General features: G+C 41.0%; 1 protein-coding gene and 1 long non-coding RNA gene across 2 annotated transcripts in view; both read right to left on the reverse strand.

Annotated features, from left to right (window-relative positions):
• The window catches only part of LOC136435455 (uncharacterized), a 242,786-nt gene that overhangs the window by 176,470 nt on the left and 45,301 nt on the right, over window positions 1–21,015 (reverse strand). The gene's annotated exons all lie outside the window — the stretch shown is intronic.
• Window positions 1,493–8,331, reverse strand: LOC136435454 (leucine-rich repeat and immunoglobulin-like domain-containing nogo receptor-interacting protein 3). The gene has a single exon (XM_066428972.1). The coding sequence runs from the start codon at window positions 8,017–8,019 to the stop codon at window positions 6,094–6,096; it is 1,926 nt and encodes a 641-aa protein (XP_066285069.1). The 5' UTR covers window positions 8,020–8,331; the 3' UTR covers window positions 1,493–6,093.

Raw genomic sequence — 21,015 nt, forward strand, 5'->3', positions numbered from 1 at the left:
AAGCATATTTTCTTCGGCTGGAACATTTGTCAAGAACAGGAACTTTGCCAACAAAACTCCCTCTCATTATAACAAGCTTCCATTCCTAAATTTGTTGTCCAGCCCACTGCTCTCCTGCATGCATGTCTGCTTTGTATCATAATCGATATTTCATCATCCTCCATAAATTTCTTCTCAGGGTCACTGTCCTTCCATATTGACCCGGCAACCTTCCATCTGGCAACAAAAATTGACTTAATTTGAATATTATTGTCTGTCTTAACAAGATTTATACGGACTGTTTTTACAACCCTCTGGCGGCCCCATAGCCACTGCCTTAACAGCCTTTGGCGCCATGGATGTGTGCAACAATGCAAAAATTGGTTCCCAAGGAATAATAATCTGTATATTTATGACCAGACAATTTGGAAAGGCCAGATAAAAGCAATCACTCGAGACTAGGGTTGAGACTATAACAAAGCCACTCATACACAGTATAGATTTAGGCAAGAAGATCTAGAAGTTCAGATAAATAGATGGCATATCTCTTCATAAGATCAGTTGATGAGACACTGTGTCAAGAACAATCTATGGCAGATGTGCGCATACATGGTGAATGGAATTTACATTCATTCAACTGGTACAGAACAATATTACCTAGCATGTCAGCATCTATAACATGGTAGTTCTGCCTTAACTGTATTTTCTTCCCACTCACTCTATAGTCAGTGGCAGAATTTACTCAGGCCATTACAAAAGGAAGTGGCAGTAATCTTGTCTTTCTCATTTACATGCAGTCGGAATACGAAATGTCCTTCATGAGGAAAAATGGCCATTCTGTGTTGGAACTAACAATGACCATTTGTTCAGCACCATGGACAAGTACATCTTTTTGAAATAGCAAAGAATTTGGTCTCTTGTAAACATATAAAATCATTGGATCCTGGTAAATAAACTGTTATCTCATGTTGTTTTCTGACAAGACTTCTATCATGTCATCTGTAATTTTTGAAGAAAAAATCTGGATCAAAAATCTTCTTGGATGAGAGATGCAAATACACAATACCAAAAGTTTTTCTGTTGAGGCCTTGTCAACTGTTGATTCCACCTTTTCGAATGGCTAAAGTGGATGGATATTCTGAACCCTTGACCTTATTTGGGGCATGACGGGTCTGACTTGTGACAGGATGATTGCTTCTGCAGGCCCATCAATGGCCAGCGAGACCAGATGTTGCCAAACAACAGCGAATTTCATCATAGATGGCATGGGTGAATTCTGCCAGACATTCAATGCAACCAGTTGGTAAGAATCAATACAAGAGCCCATTGGTCACACTTGTCAGACATGGTGAGGAGGAGGGGGGTCATGTGATGAATTTCTGCGTCCACCTGCTACTCTCTGGCAGACAGGTGCACACCTGGCTGGCCGACCAATTTCAGATGAAATGGGTGTTATGAAAAGACTAAGAATGTATGACACAGACACAGTGTCCACATGCAGACATGGCTTTTGGCAAAATGTTGACCAAAAAGTCTGAAACCCTGCTGAAGCACCAGTAGATATTGCAACTTCATAATACTGGCAGCATTTCTTCCATCAGATAACTGTTCAACAGGTAAACGGTACTATGGCAGAAAGCTAGAGGGAATGGCTTCTGAAATGTAGCTTTGAACATTTCCTCATTGCAGGAGATTGGAGCTAAGGAATTTTCCAAGCCAAATAAGGGTCAAATGCTAAATTTCCACTTTCAGATTATCAATTTTTTTCTTCTTAATTTTTATTTTAATAATAAGGGTTGAAATACCCCTCCCCCTGTAAACACTAACATGATGATGAGTCAAATGGGTGTTGCAAAAGAAGAACTTCAGGAAAATCAAAACGAGCTTACTTATGCTTGCAAACTCAGCAAATAAGATAAACACTGCAATAACGTGGCAATTGTCAGGGGCTTTAAAGCGCAACCAAGCTGGGAAGATTTGTAGATGGTTCTGATATGCAACAATTAGGAGGCTAGCTCGTCCATCTTTTGTGGGTGTCAAAGGTCTTCAACACAGCCTCAGACAAATGGTTAATTGACCTTGGGGCAAGATGCCCATGAAATATTCAAGATCAGATCATAGAGGACTACTGGGAAGTTGCTCAGCTGCGTAATGTGCTAATAACTCCTGAAAGATCTGGTTCAGAGATGACATCTTTGACATGCAGTAGCACCTTTTCATGGCTTCAGACTTATTACCTCACAGATAAGAGGAAGACAATAAGGAAAGAGATAGCGTTGAATGCTATTTCTCCACTAACCTGGCTTTAAAGTACTGGTAGATGGCCTGCCTCAAGACATGTAGCTACTACATGCGTCAACTATAATGTTGTAGTTGATGATGATGATGAAATGCATGTATTATGCTCCATTGTTGTGTCTACTATTGGTATAAGGTTACACTTAATTTTTTTAAAAATTGCATCTGTACATAAAACACTTTTTTCTTCTTCAACCATTGGATAAGCCAAAATTTACCTGCAAAAAAACATTGAAACTACGTTCCCTTTCCTAACGTTTCAATACTAAACATTGAGGATTTTGAAGCCTACAGTCAGTTGCTGGACTATGTTACTAGAAGGAACAGACTGTTATCATTATCTTTCCGTTGCGAGTAACTGGTTTTCATCATTCCAAGCTGATAATATCTGTTGATGAGTGGTGAGCAATGCCAAGTAGTTGACTTATCAGCTCAGCAGCACAATTACCCGATACTCCATAATGAAGAGTGGAGATGCAGACCACTGATAAACCACCCTGAGATAGGGATTAGCAAACACACCTACTTTAGGTTGATTTAAGACTTAGAAACCTTTGCCATTACATGTTGCACTGGCCTTCTACAGTGTAAAGATAACCCTGAAACATTCGTCTTCATACTCCGCTGCGAAAATCAATACTCTGAGCAACATGGTAAATCTAGCCACCTGTTTCTGGCTTCCTTTTGCACATGTCAACACGTAGAAGGTAATCGCTGGCTCAAGCTTAGGATTTTTGTTGCCACGTTTAAAATAGCAATAAACTATTGTTCTCAGGACTGTATTTTTACACTGGAGAAATATTAGAAAATTTGATCAAGGGACAACGTAAATAATGCTTCTCTCATTATAACAATCTATGGGTTCCCGTTCTCTAAAGTCAGTTTCATTTCAATGGAAAATTGGCAGGTACACGTGTTGAATAACGCCAGATTATACCACTCACAGCACCCCCTGCCAGGGCCCCTAATGATATATCATCACAGCCATTTGTTCGGAAGAAAGGATGCCCTTGTTTCATAATGGCCAAAAAAATTGACTTGACCTGCACGAAACCGGGGAAGTCATTTCTAATTGGAAGGTATCCGATGGATCGACGTTTCATAGAAAAACTGTCGCTGCTTCGCACCTGTTGGAGACAATTCCGGGAAAACGTAGAAATTAGTTTGACCCGTCTCAACACTCAACTCCGGGATTTCCTTAGCAGAGAAGCCTGGCAGGGAAATTTATGTGCAGGACACACATGAGAAGCTTAATATGCTAGGCGGAGGGCCTAACAAAGCAATTCTGGTTCTGGCCTGTCAAAGACCATTTCGCTGAGCGGTAATTAAATTCCGTCTGTTGGGGAACTGAAGAATCACCTTGTTGCATAACGATCTGAGAAATAGGCCTGACCTGATGATGTAAAATACAGCACGGCGGTGGAAACTACTTGATAAATTGTAACCAAAGACAAATCTAACCACACAAATTTGTTGACTGAAGGGCTTCGAGTGTTATCCATTTTCGTCTCTTTGGTATTGCGTATGGCCTTTCATAACCCCTCCGTAAGACTGAAAATCTGTTTGCCATCTATATTGCTCAAAGAATGGACAGCCCAATGAAATTTCAACCAATGCCGCCGCATATGGATCTGCACTGAAAACATGTCAATTTATCAAACCCTTCTCTAATAGGAATGGGATAGGTGAAGTAATTTTTCTTAAGAAATGAATTTTCTGCAAAAATGGAAGGTTTCCAGGGAACTCCGGGAAGACAATTATTCATGTGGACAAAATGGATTGCGAATCTGTTGCAGGCAGACATGGTATTAGCATAACATTCATCATTTAAAAAATGTTAAAATTGTGATACTGGAGTTTTAGAAATAAATACATTTAGTATTACTAGACTTCTCAATATTAAGCATTTCTTAATACCAGGCATTTCTGAGATACATCCTCAGTTTATATCATAAATCCTCTTAAAATGAAAAATCATCAAAAATCCTGCAGATGTATCCAATAATCAAAAGCAGGGCTGAATCCATATTATTGGATCGTTCATCATGTAACATCTACACAGGATGCTGAAACCATAAGGCCTTCAGGAGATTGTAATAATCCATAGATTTAATTATCAAAGGTCTCTTGTACATTATAGCGTTTGTGTCTTTTAGTAGAAATATAGGCTTGGCTGAATACTTTCTTACCATGCTACTGTATAATATTAGAACAAAAGTAAAAGAAAATATACAATTTGTCATATATTCCCCCTCCTTGAGCTCAATGCTAGTTATATACGAGCCAACCCTTTTTATACCCGGTCCCAGTTCCATATTTTCACAGGTGCATGCCTACGCATGCTGCCAAGGAAGAATGCCCTGATTTGATGGCCACGTTTATTGGATTTCTCCCTGATGTTATACCATAGCCGCACTACGTATGTGGAGTTATACCGCAGATTGGGTCAGGAATGTTATACAGTCTGATACCAAACGGTGAAAATCAGAGCATAATTATATAACCTTAAAGCTGCTACCATCAAACAAGTACTGATACATTGAATGAGCCTCAAAAAAAAAGCCGAGAATTTGTGTGATGAAAGCTATAGGTGCTGGCCTCAGTTGCACTGATGTTATCAATGTTACACGAATTGTAAGACAGGAGAAGACAAATTGCATACAGAGTCCCACAAGACATTTGCAAATGAGTACTCCCGACAAAATCTGCCATGTTTCTTCACAATTATCCCACTGCTGATATGAGGTAAAAGCAGCGATACATATTATCCTGCTCCACCAACCACACCATAACTAACACGCACCACTCCAGAGAGCCCCAATGAGATAAAAATATTCCTTGATGCAAATTTATCAACTGGCGTTTCCCAGAGCACCTGCCACACCCTATTTTGGAGCGTGACGGTTTCCCGTTCAGCCAACGACCAGAGCTCATCTTACACTATTTACAGGCTGGACCTAAAATGGACTTCGTATCTCCCTCCGAGGAATTGTCAGCTCAATTTTGATACACTTTCTTCCTCCTGTGCCTTGAGGGCAGCTACTATGTCGTCAATGCACTTCCTTTCTAATCATCGGGGAATGACCCGAACCCACCAGTGTGCATAAATGTGTACAGTCATTTAAACGTTTATGGCAAAAACAACCTGTAGAATAAGTGAATGTACAGCTCAAAAGATTAGACTGGCTGACTTGGGTTGTAAAGGCAGAGCTTTAGTCAGTTTGGCTGTGATCGGCTAGAGCCAGGCTACATTTAACACAACATGAATGTAATCCGGTCCCAACTCAGCTTATGTTTATCGCATCACCAATCAAACTTGGACGTCACTGTGAACAGGTGGAGAGCAACAGTTCCGAAAATTCATTACTGTGGTGACTTTGGCTGACCCCATTGCCACATTAGGAAGAATGAACACACCGAGGCCACTTGGTACATTTGCCTCTTTTAATGGCGAGGTGGCCAAGCTTACGACATTGCAGCCTCTAAGCTGTCCTAGGGATTCAGTCTCCTCCCCACTAATTGCAGCTTAAAAATTGCCAACACCAGAGAAATTGCTCCCCAGGGTCAAATGAAAGCACCAAAGTGCTCCATGTCTGTGCCCCATTCTTTCTCTACCATAAATCACGGACTTACCAACCCTCATGATAGTGCTGCAAAGGATCTTCTGCCCTTCAGCTATGGTATACAGTTCTTCATTTTTGCTCATAAACTCAGCAAGCAAGTAATGGAGTTCACCCACCCTTTCCAACATCGCCAACAATAAGTTTCGCAGGAACTGTTGTTGGATGACGGTGGGATGATGTACGGTGGCACAGATTAGATCTTGGTCCTTAGTTTTCTTCCTTTTCCACCTCCTGCGCCACCTGAATCGTGAGAAGCCGCTACATACTCATCCCCAAGATCAGGTCCCCTTGGTTTCTTTGCCTTGCTCAGGATGAGGAACACTATCAAACATAGAATGACTACAGCCAAAAATGTGCCACTCCCCATTAGAATACTGCCCAGAAGGATTGGAAAGAGTTGGTCGAATGTTGCCGGATAGTCGGACTGGTTGCTCTTCAGTGTTGAGTTTGAGAAGGGATTGTTCCCGTTTCGCCCTATGCGCTGCTCCGGGTCGGGATTCTTCATTTTACCCTGAACACGTAACTGTATGATTGCCTGTGCTGTTCCTGCCCCGTTCCTTGCAAAACAGGTGTAATTCCCGCTGTCTTTGCCTTTCACTTCTCTTACAACCAGGGCGTCTGGATTTAGTGCCAGGTAGTGATTTTTTTCCTCGTATTCGTTGTGAGTGGAGATGGTCAGACGCCCCTGTCCCCATGGCCCACCCCACTCTATGATCGGGGCGGGATCCCCGGTAGCGTTACAATGGATAACTACTGTGGCCCCCACCTTCACTGTTTCGTTTGCATCGGGGTCCCCAAATCTCACGGCGACGGTCGGTGGCTTGCATGACTGAGCGGCAATTTGTGCTGTCATGTTCCGCAAGGGGATAAGGACCGTTGGGTCGTCAGGGTTTTGGGGTTCGTCGCAGTACACAGAGTTCCCACTTTCAGGAATGGTCCGTAGGATTTCCATTAACCACTGCAACTCACAGTTGCAATTCCAGGGGTTGTCTGCTAGGTTGAACACTTGCAAGCTGGGCACCGAACTTGTGCCAAAGCAGTCACGGTAAAGAGTAGTCAAATGATTGTTGGACAGGTCCAAGATTTTCAGCCTCTTCAGACCATAAAAGGCACTGGCACTAACAGAAATGAGTCCCATATCATTTAGGTACAGCTCTTCTAATTTTGGCAATTTTTTGAAAGAATTCCTCATCAGTCTTTTGATTGGAAGGCCGGTTAGAACTAGAGCTTTTAAATGCCTCAAACGTCTCAGAGCCTTCACTGGCACTGTAGACAGCTGTGCCCTTTTTAAAGATAGTAAGTCTAGGTTGAGGCCACGAAACACATCATCACCAAGACTAGAAAGCTTCTTCCAGTCGGTCAGGTACAGCTTTTTCAATTTTCTCATACCTTTGAAGGGCCTGTCTTGTATTGTGTCGAAGTTATCTTGTGATAACCTTAAAGTCACAAGGCCTGAGAGTGACCGAATAGCGGTGTATGGCATAATGGTTATGTTGGTATTCTTCATCACAAACTCTCTCAGACCTGGCAAGCCCTTGAAGGCTTTTTCTTGGACAAAAATGAGCGGATTGTCCCCAAGCTTAAGAGTATCTAGGCGGGGTAAATTACTGAAGATGTTCTCCTGGAGCAAAAGCAAGTTGTTACTGTTCAAATCTAAATACGTCAAATTGTCCAGGCCATCAAAGGTATTTTTGTATATCATTGTCAGATTATTACCTGCAAGGAGGAGGGATCGTAGCTTGACCAGCTTCTTGAAGGCTCCAGAATGGATCTTGGAGATTTTGTTGTTGGAGAGCTCGAGATACTCCAGCAGGGAGAGCTTACTCAGCTGTCTCCCCGTCACTTCGGCGATGTTGTTGTCCGTGATAATCAGCCGCTTGGAATCCACAGGTAATCCGAACGGAATTTCTGTCAGCCCCTTTCCCGTGCAGGCAACTTCTTGCGTCTTCGCATCACACTTACACTGCTTGGGGCAGCCTCCGGCTCCTTGCAAGGCCAGGAGTACGAGGAGCACCGCTGCCGCAGCTGTCTTCGTTGCCACCATCGTATCCTCTAAATCACACCACCCAAAGCCGCACTTCACAATAAACTGAAGCTCCTCTGTCGGCAAATCATTCATCCATCAGCAGCCCTCATAGTGGAGATAACAGTCCAACAGGCGGGAGGAAATAGGTGCCGGCGAGCCACCACGCCGAAATGGCTCCTGCTCCGACTGCACGCGTAATTTCAATTGATCTCACACAATAGCCAACTGAGGATTTCTTAATACTGTCACGCCCAGTGCTATTAAGCCGGGGGCCCCACTCATTCTAATCAGCCCGGATCCCTAGCCAACACACGCTGGCATGCATGTGGGGATCACCCTGCATCAGGAAGTGACGTGGTTCGCTCCACAACTCTGGGGGATCACCAGCCTGCGCACTGTCATTCATAAAGCCACCCCTGCAAATGCCTGGCTTTTTGACGTGCATGCCCATTAGGGTCTCAGCGCTAACACCAATATATTTATTCAATTAGGGACTTTATTACGTATTGATTTTTGTCATTTGCAAGAGTCGACAGGTTTACTGTCGCGTCAAGTCCTCGGGAGCATTGGTCCCTTATCCAGAAGAGGGCATTTCATGCATTATTTTCCACACCAGCAGCAATTCCCCATCCTCCCTAATTAGTTTCATTATATCATGTCTGACAGAGAGGGTGCCATATGTGAATTAAGTCTGGAGGATCAGTCCACCTGAGCAGGAGTAAACACGGATCACATTCCCTCCCTAACACTACGAATTCATGATCAAGCCTTTCAACACATTTTCCACATGCCTGCACCAAAAGAAGGAATCACCTCGATATCCAATGAAGCTGCCCTGAAAATTTGATAGTGGGCAGTGCCCCATCACCGGTCATTGCACACCGACTACTACAGATGCTATTACAAGCTGTGGGGATGCCCAAAGCATGGCCATTTGTCATTTGCCACGCCGCAGCAGCCCTTTGAAGTACGGACAATGGTTTTTGTCTTGCCTGGAGAAGCATGGTGTATACATTACCATTATGTTCCTCCCACAAGGATACAATAAGGCCCGCACAAAGACGAGAACAGGAAAATGCCAGCGTACCATGAAAACTAAACTAAACGTAACAAATAGATTACTTTTCAATATTTTATACGCTCCATTGTCAGCTTCATGACGGGCTACTCATAAATGCATGCCTTAGCTTCAAGGCTGCAACATTGAAACACCATTAGAGAACACGCCCTAACAAACCAATTGCTGAAATTGGACGGCACTGTAAGTCAAGACTGCAGTAGTTATGGAATCTAGGCACCTTCTATATCGTTTTATTACAGGAAGGGAAGGATGAAAAATTTCCACAATTGGTTACATTTCTTAAACACATTAATCTAGATTACCTACTTCCTGGTTGGGTCCCCACGTATGGCGGTAACCTCCAATCGATACCCGCAGCATCCCCGGCAAAATATTTTACATACAGTTGGCAGCGACAGTGAATTCCTTCGGTAAAGGGTGTGATAGGGGATGGCTCAATTATTTGTACTTTTATAAACAAAGTTAAGGTCAACGTTAAGTGCTGAATAACAAGACAAGAGAGCCAAAACTTTGCACCGGCAGTTCAGGATCGTATGCCATATATGAGGGAGGAAGCATCCTATATAGCTACATCCTTGGGCAGGTTGGACTGGCTTTTTGTGATATGCATGTCTGAGCTATAAAATGACTGAAATGATAGTGACTATGTCAACCTTTCGTGATATACATAAGAATAACAAAATCTGTCCTTAAAATGACTGTTTCACCCAGAAAGTTCTGTGCATTTAGACTGAAGATATTACATTCCATCCTTCTTGAGGCATGACCTGAGGGCTATGAGGCTCGCTATCCGATTCCTTGCATTCATGTAAGTGCTCGCTGTATTTTTAGATGAATAATGCCGGCCGCTCAAAGAATCTTTGTCCAATGTACTTATGAAAGGCCTTATCTCCATTTGCTGTAACGGAGATAAGAAGAACCACTGCAATAACCATATAAAGTACAAGGGGACCATACATTTGATACATGTTTGGGTGGTCTATAAAATCCACTGTAACTGTATAGTTCATTGATTTACCAACATACTGAACATACTCTACAGTTATTTCTGGTGACCTTTAGAGGAATGTTAGAATAGAAGACTACATGTAAGTGACAAAATTATTCAATACTGAAAGGAAATTACAGGAGGAAATATGAGGAACTCCAGCTGTTAACTGTGAGAGATTTAGAATTAAGATAAGGCAAATGGTATTCCGTCAGCAATGGAGTGGGTGAAAGGAATTATCACAAAGTGTGCAATATAATACCTTTATTTGACAGACAATAAAAGACAAACTCTCAGGGGGGACTTTCACTGGCACTGTTTACATTAGGTACAACAACTGTAGTCTATTATGTGGACAAAGTGTCATATGAAAACCATTCACACAAAAAAGGTTTTTGCTGTCAAATCCAACTGGGTAAACATATAGATGTTGAATATTGTTGTACGACCCACTTGGGAAATGTACTATAGTGGGAAGATCCTAATCTCAAAGCATGGAGGAGCTCTAATCGGGGGGAGGCTAAATTGTTTCCTTGCTGCTTGTTTCCATCACAAGTTAGGGAGGTGGTTTGTGACAGAAATTGGCAGCTAGGAAGTCGTAATGATTCAGACGCAGCCAACATCTGCTTGGAGATTAGGAAGATCCCATGATATGCTGGAAGGGGCTGTATCGTTAACATATTTAAAATGAGCTTTGGCTAACAGCAGTCCAATTGGTTGTTACTGGAAATCTGAAAAAAAAAACAGACCTGATAGATTTTCATTCAGGGTCAGATGCTATTTTTTTTAAAGCTAGAAATGGTAGTTTTCAAAAGTCTACAAGTAACACCTCTGGAAGTGTTGATGCCTGTTAATGGCATTTCCAATCCATACACCACTTTGGTAACATTTATTCATCCTCAACATGCATAATTACATGTAATAAAGTTAGGCCCATCTCTTATTAGATTTATCAAGAATTCGCACATCTTCATCCCATCAACCCATCTGTTCGATTTTTGGATTACTAGAACAAGAGTACTAATGGTAAATTTTTCCTAATCAAAAAATTTTGCCATGCATCAGAAACAGAAAGAATCAGGTAATTTACAAGGGGACAGAATTGCTCCAAATTGCTTGATATGAGAGCTGTAATTGCCACTTGACATGGATGATAGATCTGGAACATGTTGCATCCTATCAAGGAGCGATCAATATCTGGAGAAACCCGCATTGCATCACGGGAAGGGCACTTCAATGCCTCCCAAAGGGACAGTAAGTGTTGACAAATTTTAATCTAACTTGATTAGAACTGGAGCACAACGCAGAATTATTTTCTTGATATTTGACAGTTTTTTAATAATACAGGAAACTTCCCTTGACTACAGAATGCATATATGCAGCTGTAGATTTAATGGCAAAAAATGATGACTTGATCTTGCATACGAACCACAACTGCTATCAAATCTTTGAAGGATGCATGTGCATGCAGTTATGCCTAGAATTTTAAGGTTGATAATTTTCTTTTAAGAGGGACCAATGAGAGAATGTATCTTAATAATATCACTATTCTTTATTATTATTATTATTATCATCATTATCGATAGTAAGTTTACCTGATTGATTTTAACATATCATGGTAATTGTTGGCCAAGATATCCTTTGCTACTGACGATATTTGCTTCAGTATTAATCTTCAGGATTCTTTTTTTCTAATCTACAGACAAAGAGTCTTGAATCTGGAAATGTCAGACACATATGCTCAAATATCCATCTTCAAGCTGTTAAAATGTGAAATCTGTGGCATCTGTGACCCATCGCATGTTAAAGCTGTCCATAACAAGGATTAAAAAGAACTATAAACCCTGGCAAGGGAGTTGCGATGAGTCATCTGTCCCTGCCTGTAAATCTTTCAGAGCCAAGGGACTTTTCTGAGCCCTTACTGGTGAAGGCAGGATAATCTAACAGCAAAGTTATAGTTTTAAAACTAATACCTTTCAACATCATCATCATCATTTCAGGCCATTCTGAATAAGTTTTTCACATTCATCCAAAGATTCATAATGAGTTTTTATCCAGTACTTTTCTACACAGCCGCAATTCTCTTACCATGCATGCCACATACAGCGTTATCAACAAAACACATCAAACAAGCAAACCCTACATGACATACTCCATCTTTGCAGCTAACTGTAGCAAATTTGCTCCTGCAGCCTGGTCTAAAAGCTGATTACAGCGTGTACTTCCCCTTAGGCCTTGAGGCAAAATAAAAGCCTATCAGCCTGCAACTGCATGCGTGACTGGTTTGACGTAGAGGAGCTGCAATGTCCGTCGACACTTTTGATCTTGTAATACCCTGTAAACGTGACGGGATACAAAGAGCTACAATCCTTTAAGAAAGGTGCTGGCCGGGGGAATACCACAAGCAGATGGGGAGGAGGCATGGTCTTTGTACGGGGATTATTGTGCTTCTTTATGTTATCAAATATTCAACACAAGATTGTCCTCAGAGACAGCCACAGGTCTTTCTTACAGCTTTCCTCGGTAATATAATTGAAGCAACAATGCTGCGTGTGATACCCAGCTCAATCCTCATGCAAAATGAGGTGGAAAATATCAAGTAGACTATATTCTTGGAAAGCCCAGGATTCACACTCAGCGGACTACATATTAGGTATTGATCTCCCAGCAGACTGAAAGTGCAGCAGATTAGTGACCAGGCCTTAGCAGGGAGAGAGTTCTCCTAGCATATTGCTAACACTACATGTATATGTAAGAACCATGATGAAGCTTTAGAAGAAGGCCCAACACTTGTCAGTAAATGTGTAAAAGCTGATGAAAGATGTTCAAAAAATCACGTCATATAATTTGTATATTTTTCCATGGTCTTGAATTGGCTGAGCCCATGCAAAAGTCTGATTATTGTCATCTACATGCTTAACCATTCCAGTAGGATGAATAGGATAATAAATGAAAACAGTGGGTTTAGGCTGTTCAAATACTGTCTATCCCACTTTTGATTTGTTAAATCTCTATATAAACATCCAATAACCTGTTCATTTAGGGAAGGAATTTGAAGAATGCTGGTGCTGCAAAGAGTTAAAGGTCCACTGTATAGGGACATATTATTGCTCCTTTGGTGCTGTTTTACTTTAAAGTATACCTCATTACCTGTTCACACACTCCTGAAGCAGAACTGACTCCACAGAGAGACCTGAACTGAGTCATCTAGCTGACTCATCCTGCTCCATCAGTCTTCAGTGCCCCCCCCCCCCACACAAACAGGCTATCAGAGACAGCAGACTTCACCCCTCACCCACAGTGCCTTGCAACCCTTCCAATCCTGTGCACTGTACCATTTGTGTTCCCACCTCGGCAAAGTCAAGGTCAAAAATCAGCTCAGAACTAATTCATCTTGTCCAGCTAAAAAGCTTAGTTTTCCCTTAGGTGTTCCATTACTTGCCAGAGTTGAAAGACAGGTGCAGTGATGAGAAGGCTTGGACCAAGGGTTCAATTATGGAAGACCATCCCTCTCTCCGTCTTTCTATTGATAAATGTGATCTTCACACTCATGTTCTTGTAGCTGTCATTGGTTCTGTCTATCACAGAATCAAAATCCGGTAAAGGCCTCTACGGTATGCGGACTGCTTGTTGACCTTATCTTCTTGATTCTTCAGGGTGAAAAGCTGGAGAACAGTTGTTCTAACTTACTGTTCCAGCCGACGAGTGAATCAGGCCCTTGGGATTTTCGTGTTTTGTCCACAAGCCTCCCGTGACTTAGCAACAGACTGGAGACTTTGCACATGTTCTTAACGTTTTCCATGTAGCCTGTATACATGCAGGGTGTGGCAATGATATTGAGCAGTAACTGCTGCAACAAACGCATAACCTTGAAGCACAGATGTGGCCTGACACACTCCAGTAAAAACTTTCAAATTCACTGAACTCCCAGTCCTATTCTCCTTCTCTGGAAAAGGCAAAGCAAAGACAACCTTTCAATAATAGTGATTACAAACATTTTATACCTGTAACTACAGACATTTGACATGAAAAAAGGTCTTTAGAAAGCAAAGGTTCCTAGTAACAATGATAATTACAGTTTAAACAGAGAAGATTTCCTCTATGCATTCATGATTAGTGTGGCCTTAGCAGACTCATGGGAAACACTGCACTGTTAATTTCATTATCCCAATTATTCCTGCAGAGACCTTTTTTGGTGTAAATTTTGCATGCTCAATAGTACATCACAACTCTCTAAATTAACCAAGGATTTCAGAGGTTTAACTCAGGACATGCTTTAAAATATTAAAAAGGGAAAGGGGTCATATGTTTACAACCCTGTTATTAATGTGTTTATACCCTTCTTTATGCGATTTACTCTGAGATAATCTCCTCCTCTCTAGCAGGTGAAGGGATGAAAAGACGGATTATAGAACAGTTTATGATGCAGCTTAGACTCTTATGCCTAAAGCTCCATGTTAGCATGTTGAATGTCTGAGAGACTTAGCATGAAAGGCAATCTTTATTGCAAATGAAGAGTCAAGGTACAGTGTACAAAAATAAAACATCTTTCAAAGTTTGAGTCAAAATCAGCTCCTGCAGTTCCAAAAAAAGCCGCTAGGGGGTCCAAATCTACAGGACATATTTTCCTAACACAGAGCTATCCACCACTTAAAAATCATGACTATAGCATGTTCAGAAGACGAGATTTGAAAAGTGAAAGTTCCCCTGCAGTACCAAAGAAAGTCGCTAGGGGACCCAAAATCCAATCATTGCAAAGTATCCCACAGACCTACCCAGCTACAAAATATGAAGACAATACATCCAGGCATTCTTGAGTTATCGTCCCATGGATTTTCACATTCCTGCACAATTCCTAGAATTCTTGCAATCTGCACACAATATAGTAAAAATTTGGCTCGCCCCTGAGGCGTCGCCAAAAAGGCTATCAGAGACAGCAGACTTCACCCCTTACCCACAGTGCCTTGCAACCCTTCCATCCCTGTGCACTGTACCATTTGTGTTCCCACCTTGGCAAAGTCAAGGTAAAAAATCAGCTCAGAAAGAATTCATCTTGTCAAGCTAAAAAGCTGAGTTTTCCCTTAGGTGTTCCATTACTTGCCAGAGTTCAATAAACAGCATATATTTTCTTATTTTGCAGCTTCTATGTATAATTTACAGTATGGCCAAAAACTTTTTTGCTGGAAGCAGACCAAAAATTGATGCAAGTGAAAATGTCATCCATATGACCAAATCATGGCCTTATGGACTCTTTAATATTTTGCTTAAAGTCTCTGTAAGAATTTTAAGAAAAAGCTGACTCTCCACAAATCCCTTGTACTTTGGGATGGAATAGTCTTAGAGCCATGAGATGTCTTTCTTTTGCACTATAGATTTCATACACCTTAATTATGATTTATACTCAGCAAAAAGAGGAGTCATCCGTTATCCACCGTCTAACCACCTTTCTCCATCTCACTCAGCCCTAACCCACTTTTCCTTCCACCTGCAAACTGAGATTAATACCATGGAGTACTGGAGATGTCTTATCACTTGTCAGGTGCTAGTGTTATCAAAGGTCTGTCCTGACAACCATGTGCAAATGAACCTCCCTAGAGTAAGCCGGTCTTCTATCTTAATACATCTCATAATAAGCCTCCTATTTCCTCCTGACACCAGGACACGCACCAGGATTTATTACCGACCTACGACCTGAAAGGTTGATGTGCAGGAAAGATCACATCGTGCCCTGCTCTGTATCACAGCTACAGAAACTGGCAACCTGATGGGGAAAGAAGGATTTAGCCGGTAAGACTGGAGATTTCGGCTACTGGAAAAGTTGCAACCTTTCAAAGGGATGTTAATTACAACTTGCATACAACCTGTACGTAAACTGCTATAGACAGCATTGTTTGTACGCAGAAACTGGCAACCTGATGGGAAAAGGAGGATTTAGCCGGTAAGACTGGAGATTTCGGCTACTGGAAAAATTACAACTCGCATACAACCTGTATGTAAACTGTTATAGACAGCATTGTTTGTACATGTTCTAATATGGATGACGTTACACTCCACTGGGTCTGCGTACATGTATATGACAAATGATGCGGACACTTCTGTGATTTGCTATCGACATCATTAGAGATGTTCTTACCTGTCAATACTCTGATGCTCATCAGTACATGACGAATCATGTAATCCACTCAATTTGTCAAATCTGCAATTTGGTCAGGTCATGAAAATTGGGTGATCAATATTGGTAACTGAAGTTTTCTACAACACAATCTTTTCTGATGCAGCTTTTTTACACATTCAAATGGAATTCCATAAGGTTCCAATGAAAATGATTTTTCTCTTACAGAATAACAACCTCATTAATCTAAGAGTAACAGTTCAATGTAATGAAGCATATGAAGTAAGATGGAATACATGTAACTAGCTGCATTTTATGTCACATGTATCTCTTGGTAATGTTGCATGGTATTAAGTACTCAGCATGACCTCAAAACGAACATCATCATGGCCAAGGCACCCAAGCTGACTAAATGATAGTGTTAACCCTACTGGAAGAACCAGAGTGAGAAAGTGTTGAATCAAGAAGAGGATTGGCCAAAGTTATCCTAAAATCTGACCGATTGATATATCCCATACCACTCCCAAATGCTTAACTTAAGGCCACACCAATTTTATTTGTTGATTCTCTGATTTTTTCAGAAAAAAATTGGAGCGACAGGGTGGGACAAAAAAATTTTTTTTGCAAATAGTCTGTACATTTGTACAGGCCTTCATAATCTATTTTGGTGGCTATTGAGTTTTACAACTGAACAAATAGTAAAATCATGAGTAAAAATTTGTGAATGGGACTAATGACCCAATTTTGTATTTGTTTTTTTTAAAATGGGAAAAACAGGACAGGCTATTCCAAGAGGAAACAAAAAAAATTAGTGTGGCTTAAGTATAATCAAAAGTTTGCAGTTCATAAAAGAATGCCAACTGACATTGTTTTCTTATCCTAGATTAAAGTACCCCCCACTACGTCAGCCATAATACATGTTGTTCACTGCACAGACAAAATGATTGCCTCTATTATCCTCATTTCGACTCAGAACATTAAGTGCTGTCAGGGAAGATAAGTGGATGACTTATAACAAGTATTACAAACTGTGTTAATGAATCTTCTTCCTAGCGTAATAAAGCCACTTGTGTGTTTCAACGATACATCAACTTGACTGTCAACTCTGTCTTACTGAATGCTTCAGATCTTTTAAACATTTAAGCAAAAGGTTCCACCTTTTTTAAGTTATTCTGACACTGAACAAGTATACGAACAATTCTGCAGTAACGTTGCAGCCTAACATATTAAGATTCATCAAGGGAGCCAAGAGGAATTTTCAATTACTTCCTTTCTTTGTCCACAGTCCTCTTCAGGGTGTTGACAGCAAAGCTAGTAAGACAGATTCTAGGAATTTACTAGTAACCAAACCACAGAATGCAGAAACAGGGAATCGTGCCTTTTCCAGCTATGTTGTCCTTTAAATCAACTCTTTTAGTCTAGAATAAGAAAATTCATTGATTTTACACAAATAAAGGCTGGAAACATGGTCGATTGGGCGTCAGAAGGATGACGGCTGAGACACAACGATTTACCGGTTTCCACCTTTTATTCAAAAGTCTTCATCAGAATGACAAAGAGTGGTACCGCACTTCCTTTTATAGCCTCTAGTTGAAGTCAGGTCAGGGCATTCTACTTCCTGTTTTAGTTAGGTCAGTGCGCTCTAAGAAATAGCCAATCAGCTTACAGGATTTCGCTTTGCACTGGCTAAAACTGACCAATCAGAGCCTAGAAAACATGCTGACTCAGGGAGAATGCTGTTTGTTCAGGTCAGGTCGCTCAGGAAACATGAAATGAAAAAAGGCTGGAAACATGAAATGAAAAAAAAAAGAAATTAGGGGCATCACAAGACATTTTTCACCAGGAGGAAACCTGAGAACCAGGCAACTGAGTTGCCATTGCCCATGCTTGGAAAGATATACGACAACTCCCATTGCCTCACAGCCAACAGACACACCCACTTTGGGATCATGTAGGCAAGTGTGTAAGCTGCATGCTGAATATAAATAAAGCAATTGGGAAGATCTATTGAGGCTTTTTCCTACACCAATTTCCAACGTTGTTTCCTTCCCGCATTTGCGGAAAATTGTGGCTTTCTAAAGGAGTGATGGGTTACGTTCCAGAATACTAGCAGTTCTAAAGAGTAGGTAGTATTGAAAAGGTGTGTTAGACTTCAAATCATCTACTATCATTCAAAATGGAAACTCATTCCATATAAGGATACGCCATTAGAGGCCACCTTTACTTAAAGATCACTTTGTCTTCTCCCATCCATGAGATGTATTTTATACAAAAGAGTATTCTTTTACTTTGAAGATGCATTAAGGAAAGAGGGGTCCTCCTGGAGATTCTTTGGCCCCAGGAAAACTTAAACAAGATGTATTTCTGCCAAGAAGCCATAAAACATCATGTGGTCCTGACAAGGCTTCATATTGCATTGTTACCTCCAGGGATATGTGTACCATAGGGGGTATGGCCACCCTTGGTAGGGAAAGTCCATAATGCGATGGACGGTTTACAAATCTGAAAACCTGAAAGTGCAGGCAGCCAATCACAAAGGAAGGCACGTAGGTGGCAACAGATGGGAGTTAAGGTTCTTTTTGTATGGTTCGCCATCCACAGACGGATGTCAAACAAAAAGAATTGGTTTCCATTGAAAAATCTCCTCAGCCTTCTGCTAGTGTGATCCCTGAGAAAGGGTCACAATAACAGGATCCTTCTATCAACTGGTGGCATTTCCTAATGATAATGCTCTTATTGATCCATTCAAGCTACTGCGGTGACAGTTATCAGGCTTCAAGGGTTTTAGAAAACAACACACCAAGAATATTTCTTCCATTGTATTGAACTGAACCTTTTTTTATTTGTTTCTCTAGGCTTGAAAATGATTGTGATTTAAACTAAATCGGAGGGGATTGGACCACTTATGATTTTAAAATTGTTTTTGGATCCTATAAGGTTTTAAGTCAATTCTCTCTAATGTATGTATCTTTGTAGGTATGTATGTATTTTTGTATGTATGTATATATTTTTGTATGTATGCATGAATAACTGTTTATAATTATATGGAAGGATTGATGAATAGATATATGGGTGGATGGATGGATGGATGGGTGTATTAATGGATGGATGAATGAATGGATGAATGAATGAATGAAAGACAGAATGTTACATTTTTCTTACCTCCCCTAGCATCAGTATTCAAATAAAAGACAGTGGCTGAAATTAACACAATACAACACACCCATTAGATAAACCCCATACACCGACTTATAAAACTGGTAATCTTCAGACAGCCACTGATGGTAGCCGAGTGGATGAATTCCTTGCATACCAATATCTCCAGCTGAGCTTCATGCCAACCTGCCACATTCTCTATACATCAGGCAAAATAGCTTATTTGATGGCATGATGGATTATTACTGGAGCCCACAGCCAGTGGTCAAAGGCCATTCCTTTTGAGACCTAAGTGCAAGATAATGAAGACAGAACTTTCTGTCTGCCCATTAGGCTCACCAGAGGCTCTGTGATGAGAATATGGTGAGCAGACAAATTAGGTGTCTACCAGTTTAATGACTAGCAAACTTGCTCTTGATTTAGCCTCTTAACGATGGAGTGGTAAATTTCATTGTCTGCTGGTGAGCTGAGGCGGAAATGTGGTGGCAAGGGCACAAGGGATTGAGAACACACTGGAAACTGGATCAGATCAAGGAGAAATTGTAATAACTGTGGACACTGTGATTGTGTGTAAAATATGGCATCCATGTTGCATCCAAGAGTAGGAGGAATATCTATCATCCCATGATGCACAGATATGCTAACCTGCAGGGAAGAGGTGCTTTCATGGACTGTTCCAAAATGGGGGTTAGCGAGATGAGTATAAAAAGCAGGGCTTCTGGGTTTTCAACAATTAACAACTAAGTTGAAGCATTATGCATTGTGTATCGTACCACATATGTACTATTGTGACTACAATTTTCTCTTTGTAATATCATTTTAGATATTCAAATTGCAACAAGCCATCTCATTGGTGCACACATGTTCTAGGGTTCTTAAAAAAAAGACATACAATGTAAGGGTCTAGTGTTAGAAACAACAGGAAACCTTTGGTTCCTCATCATTACAGTATGCAGATCTAGTACAAACCCCTAACTGTGTACCTCCAAATCCAGCCTGGATAAAGCAAGCTTGTCCCAGTGGACATCACAACAAAACACAGCGCTGTACATGACTTGAATTCCACAATCACACAATTATCAAGTGAGCTATTTGAAACGGAGGCATCATTTATTTGATGCCCTGATTCAGGTGACAGGAAAACAAAATCACCCTCCTAAATCCTACCTATTCTCCTGAGGTTCGATAAGGCACAGAAAAGGATATTTGCTTGTCCGCCATATTTTCAGACTCCGAAAACCTCAAAAACCAAAGAAAGCACCAAGAATTATAATGCCAAGTGAATGCCTACATTTGAACACTGGAATGCCTGAACATAACAAAAACAGCATCTCACAAAAAGTACTTAACACCTGATGGGATTGTTATAACAATCAAGAAAACAAAAACAGGTAAAACACACTGGGGAATGGTTGACATTGAGGCGTCTTGGTGAAACAGAGTCTTGAAGCTCCAGGCCTGATGAGAACCCAGGTCTCAAGGGAACAAGTCCCTCCAAGTGCCTGAATGCAAAGGTGGCACAAGGTGACATTGCAAAAGAATTGCAATTGCTTGAGGGAAGCAAACTACACACGTGTTACTGGCAATAAGGCATCTATTCAACTGGAGGTCTTGGCCTTGACCAAAGTTTACAAAACAACTCATTTTTCAGCACCATGGCCAACAAACATGGCTTAATCTATCAATGTAGCTATTATTTTCCAACCTATCAGACTGTCATTTCACCATTCATCTAGATTTTGTGATAACTTT

This window comes from Branchiostoma lanceolatum, chromosome 5 (genome assembly GCF_035083965.1).
Source record: "Branchiostoma lanceolatum isolate klBraLanc5 chromosome 5, klBraLanc5.hap2, whole genome shotgun sequence".
Taxonomy (NCBI): domain Eukaryota; kingdom Metazoa; phylum Chordata; class Leptocardii; order Amphioxiformes; family Branchiostomatidae; genus Branchiostoma; species Branchiostoma lanceolatum.

Excerpts from the sequence above, each read along its gene's own strand:
- LOC136435454 (XM_066428972.1), bottom strand. The coding sequence starts at position 8,019 with ATGAATGATTTGCCGACAGAGGAGCTTCAGTTTATTGTGAAGTGCGGC.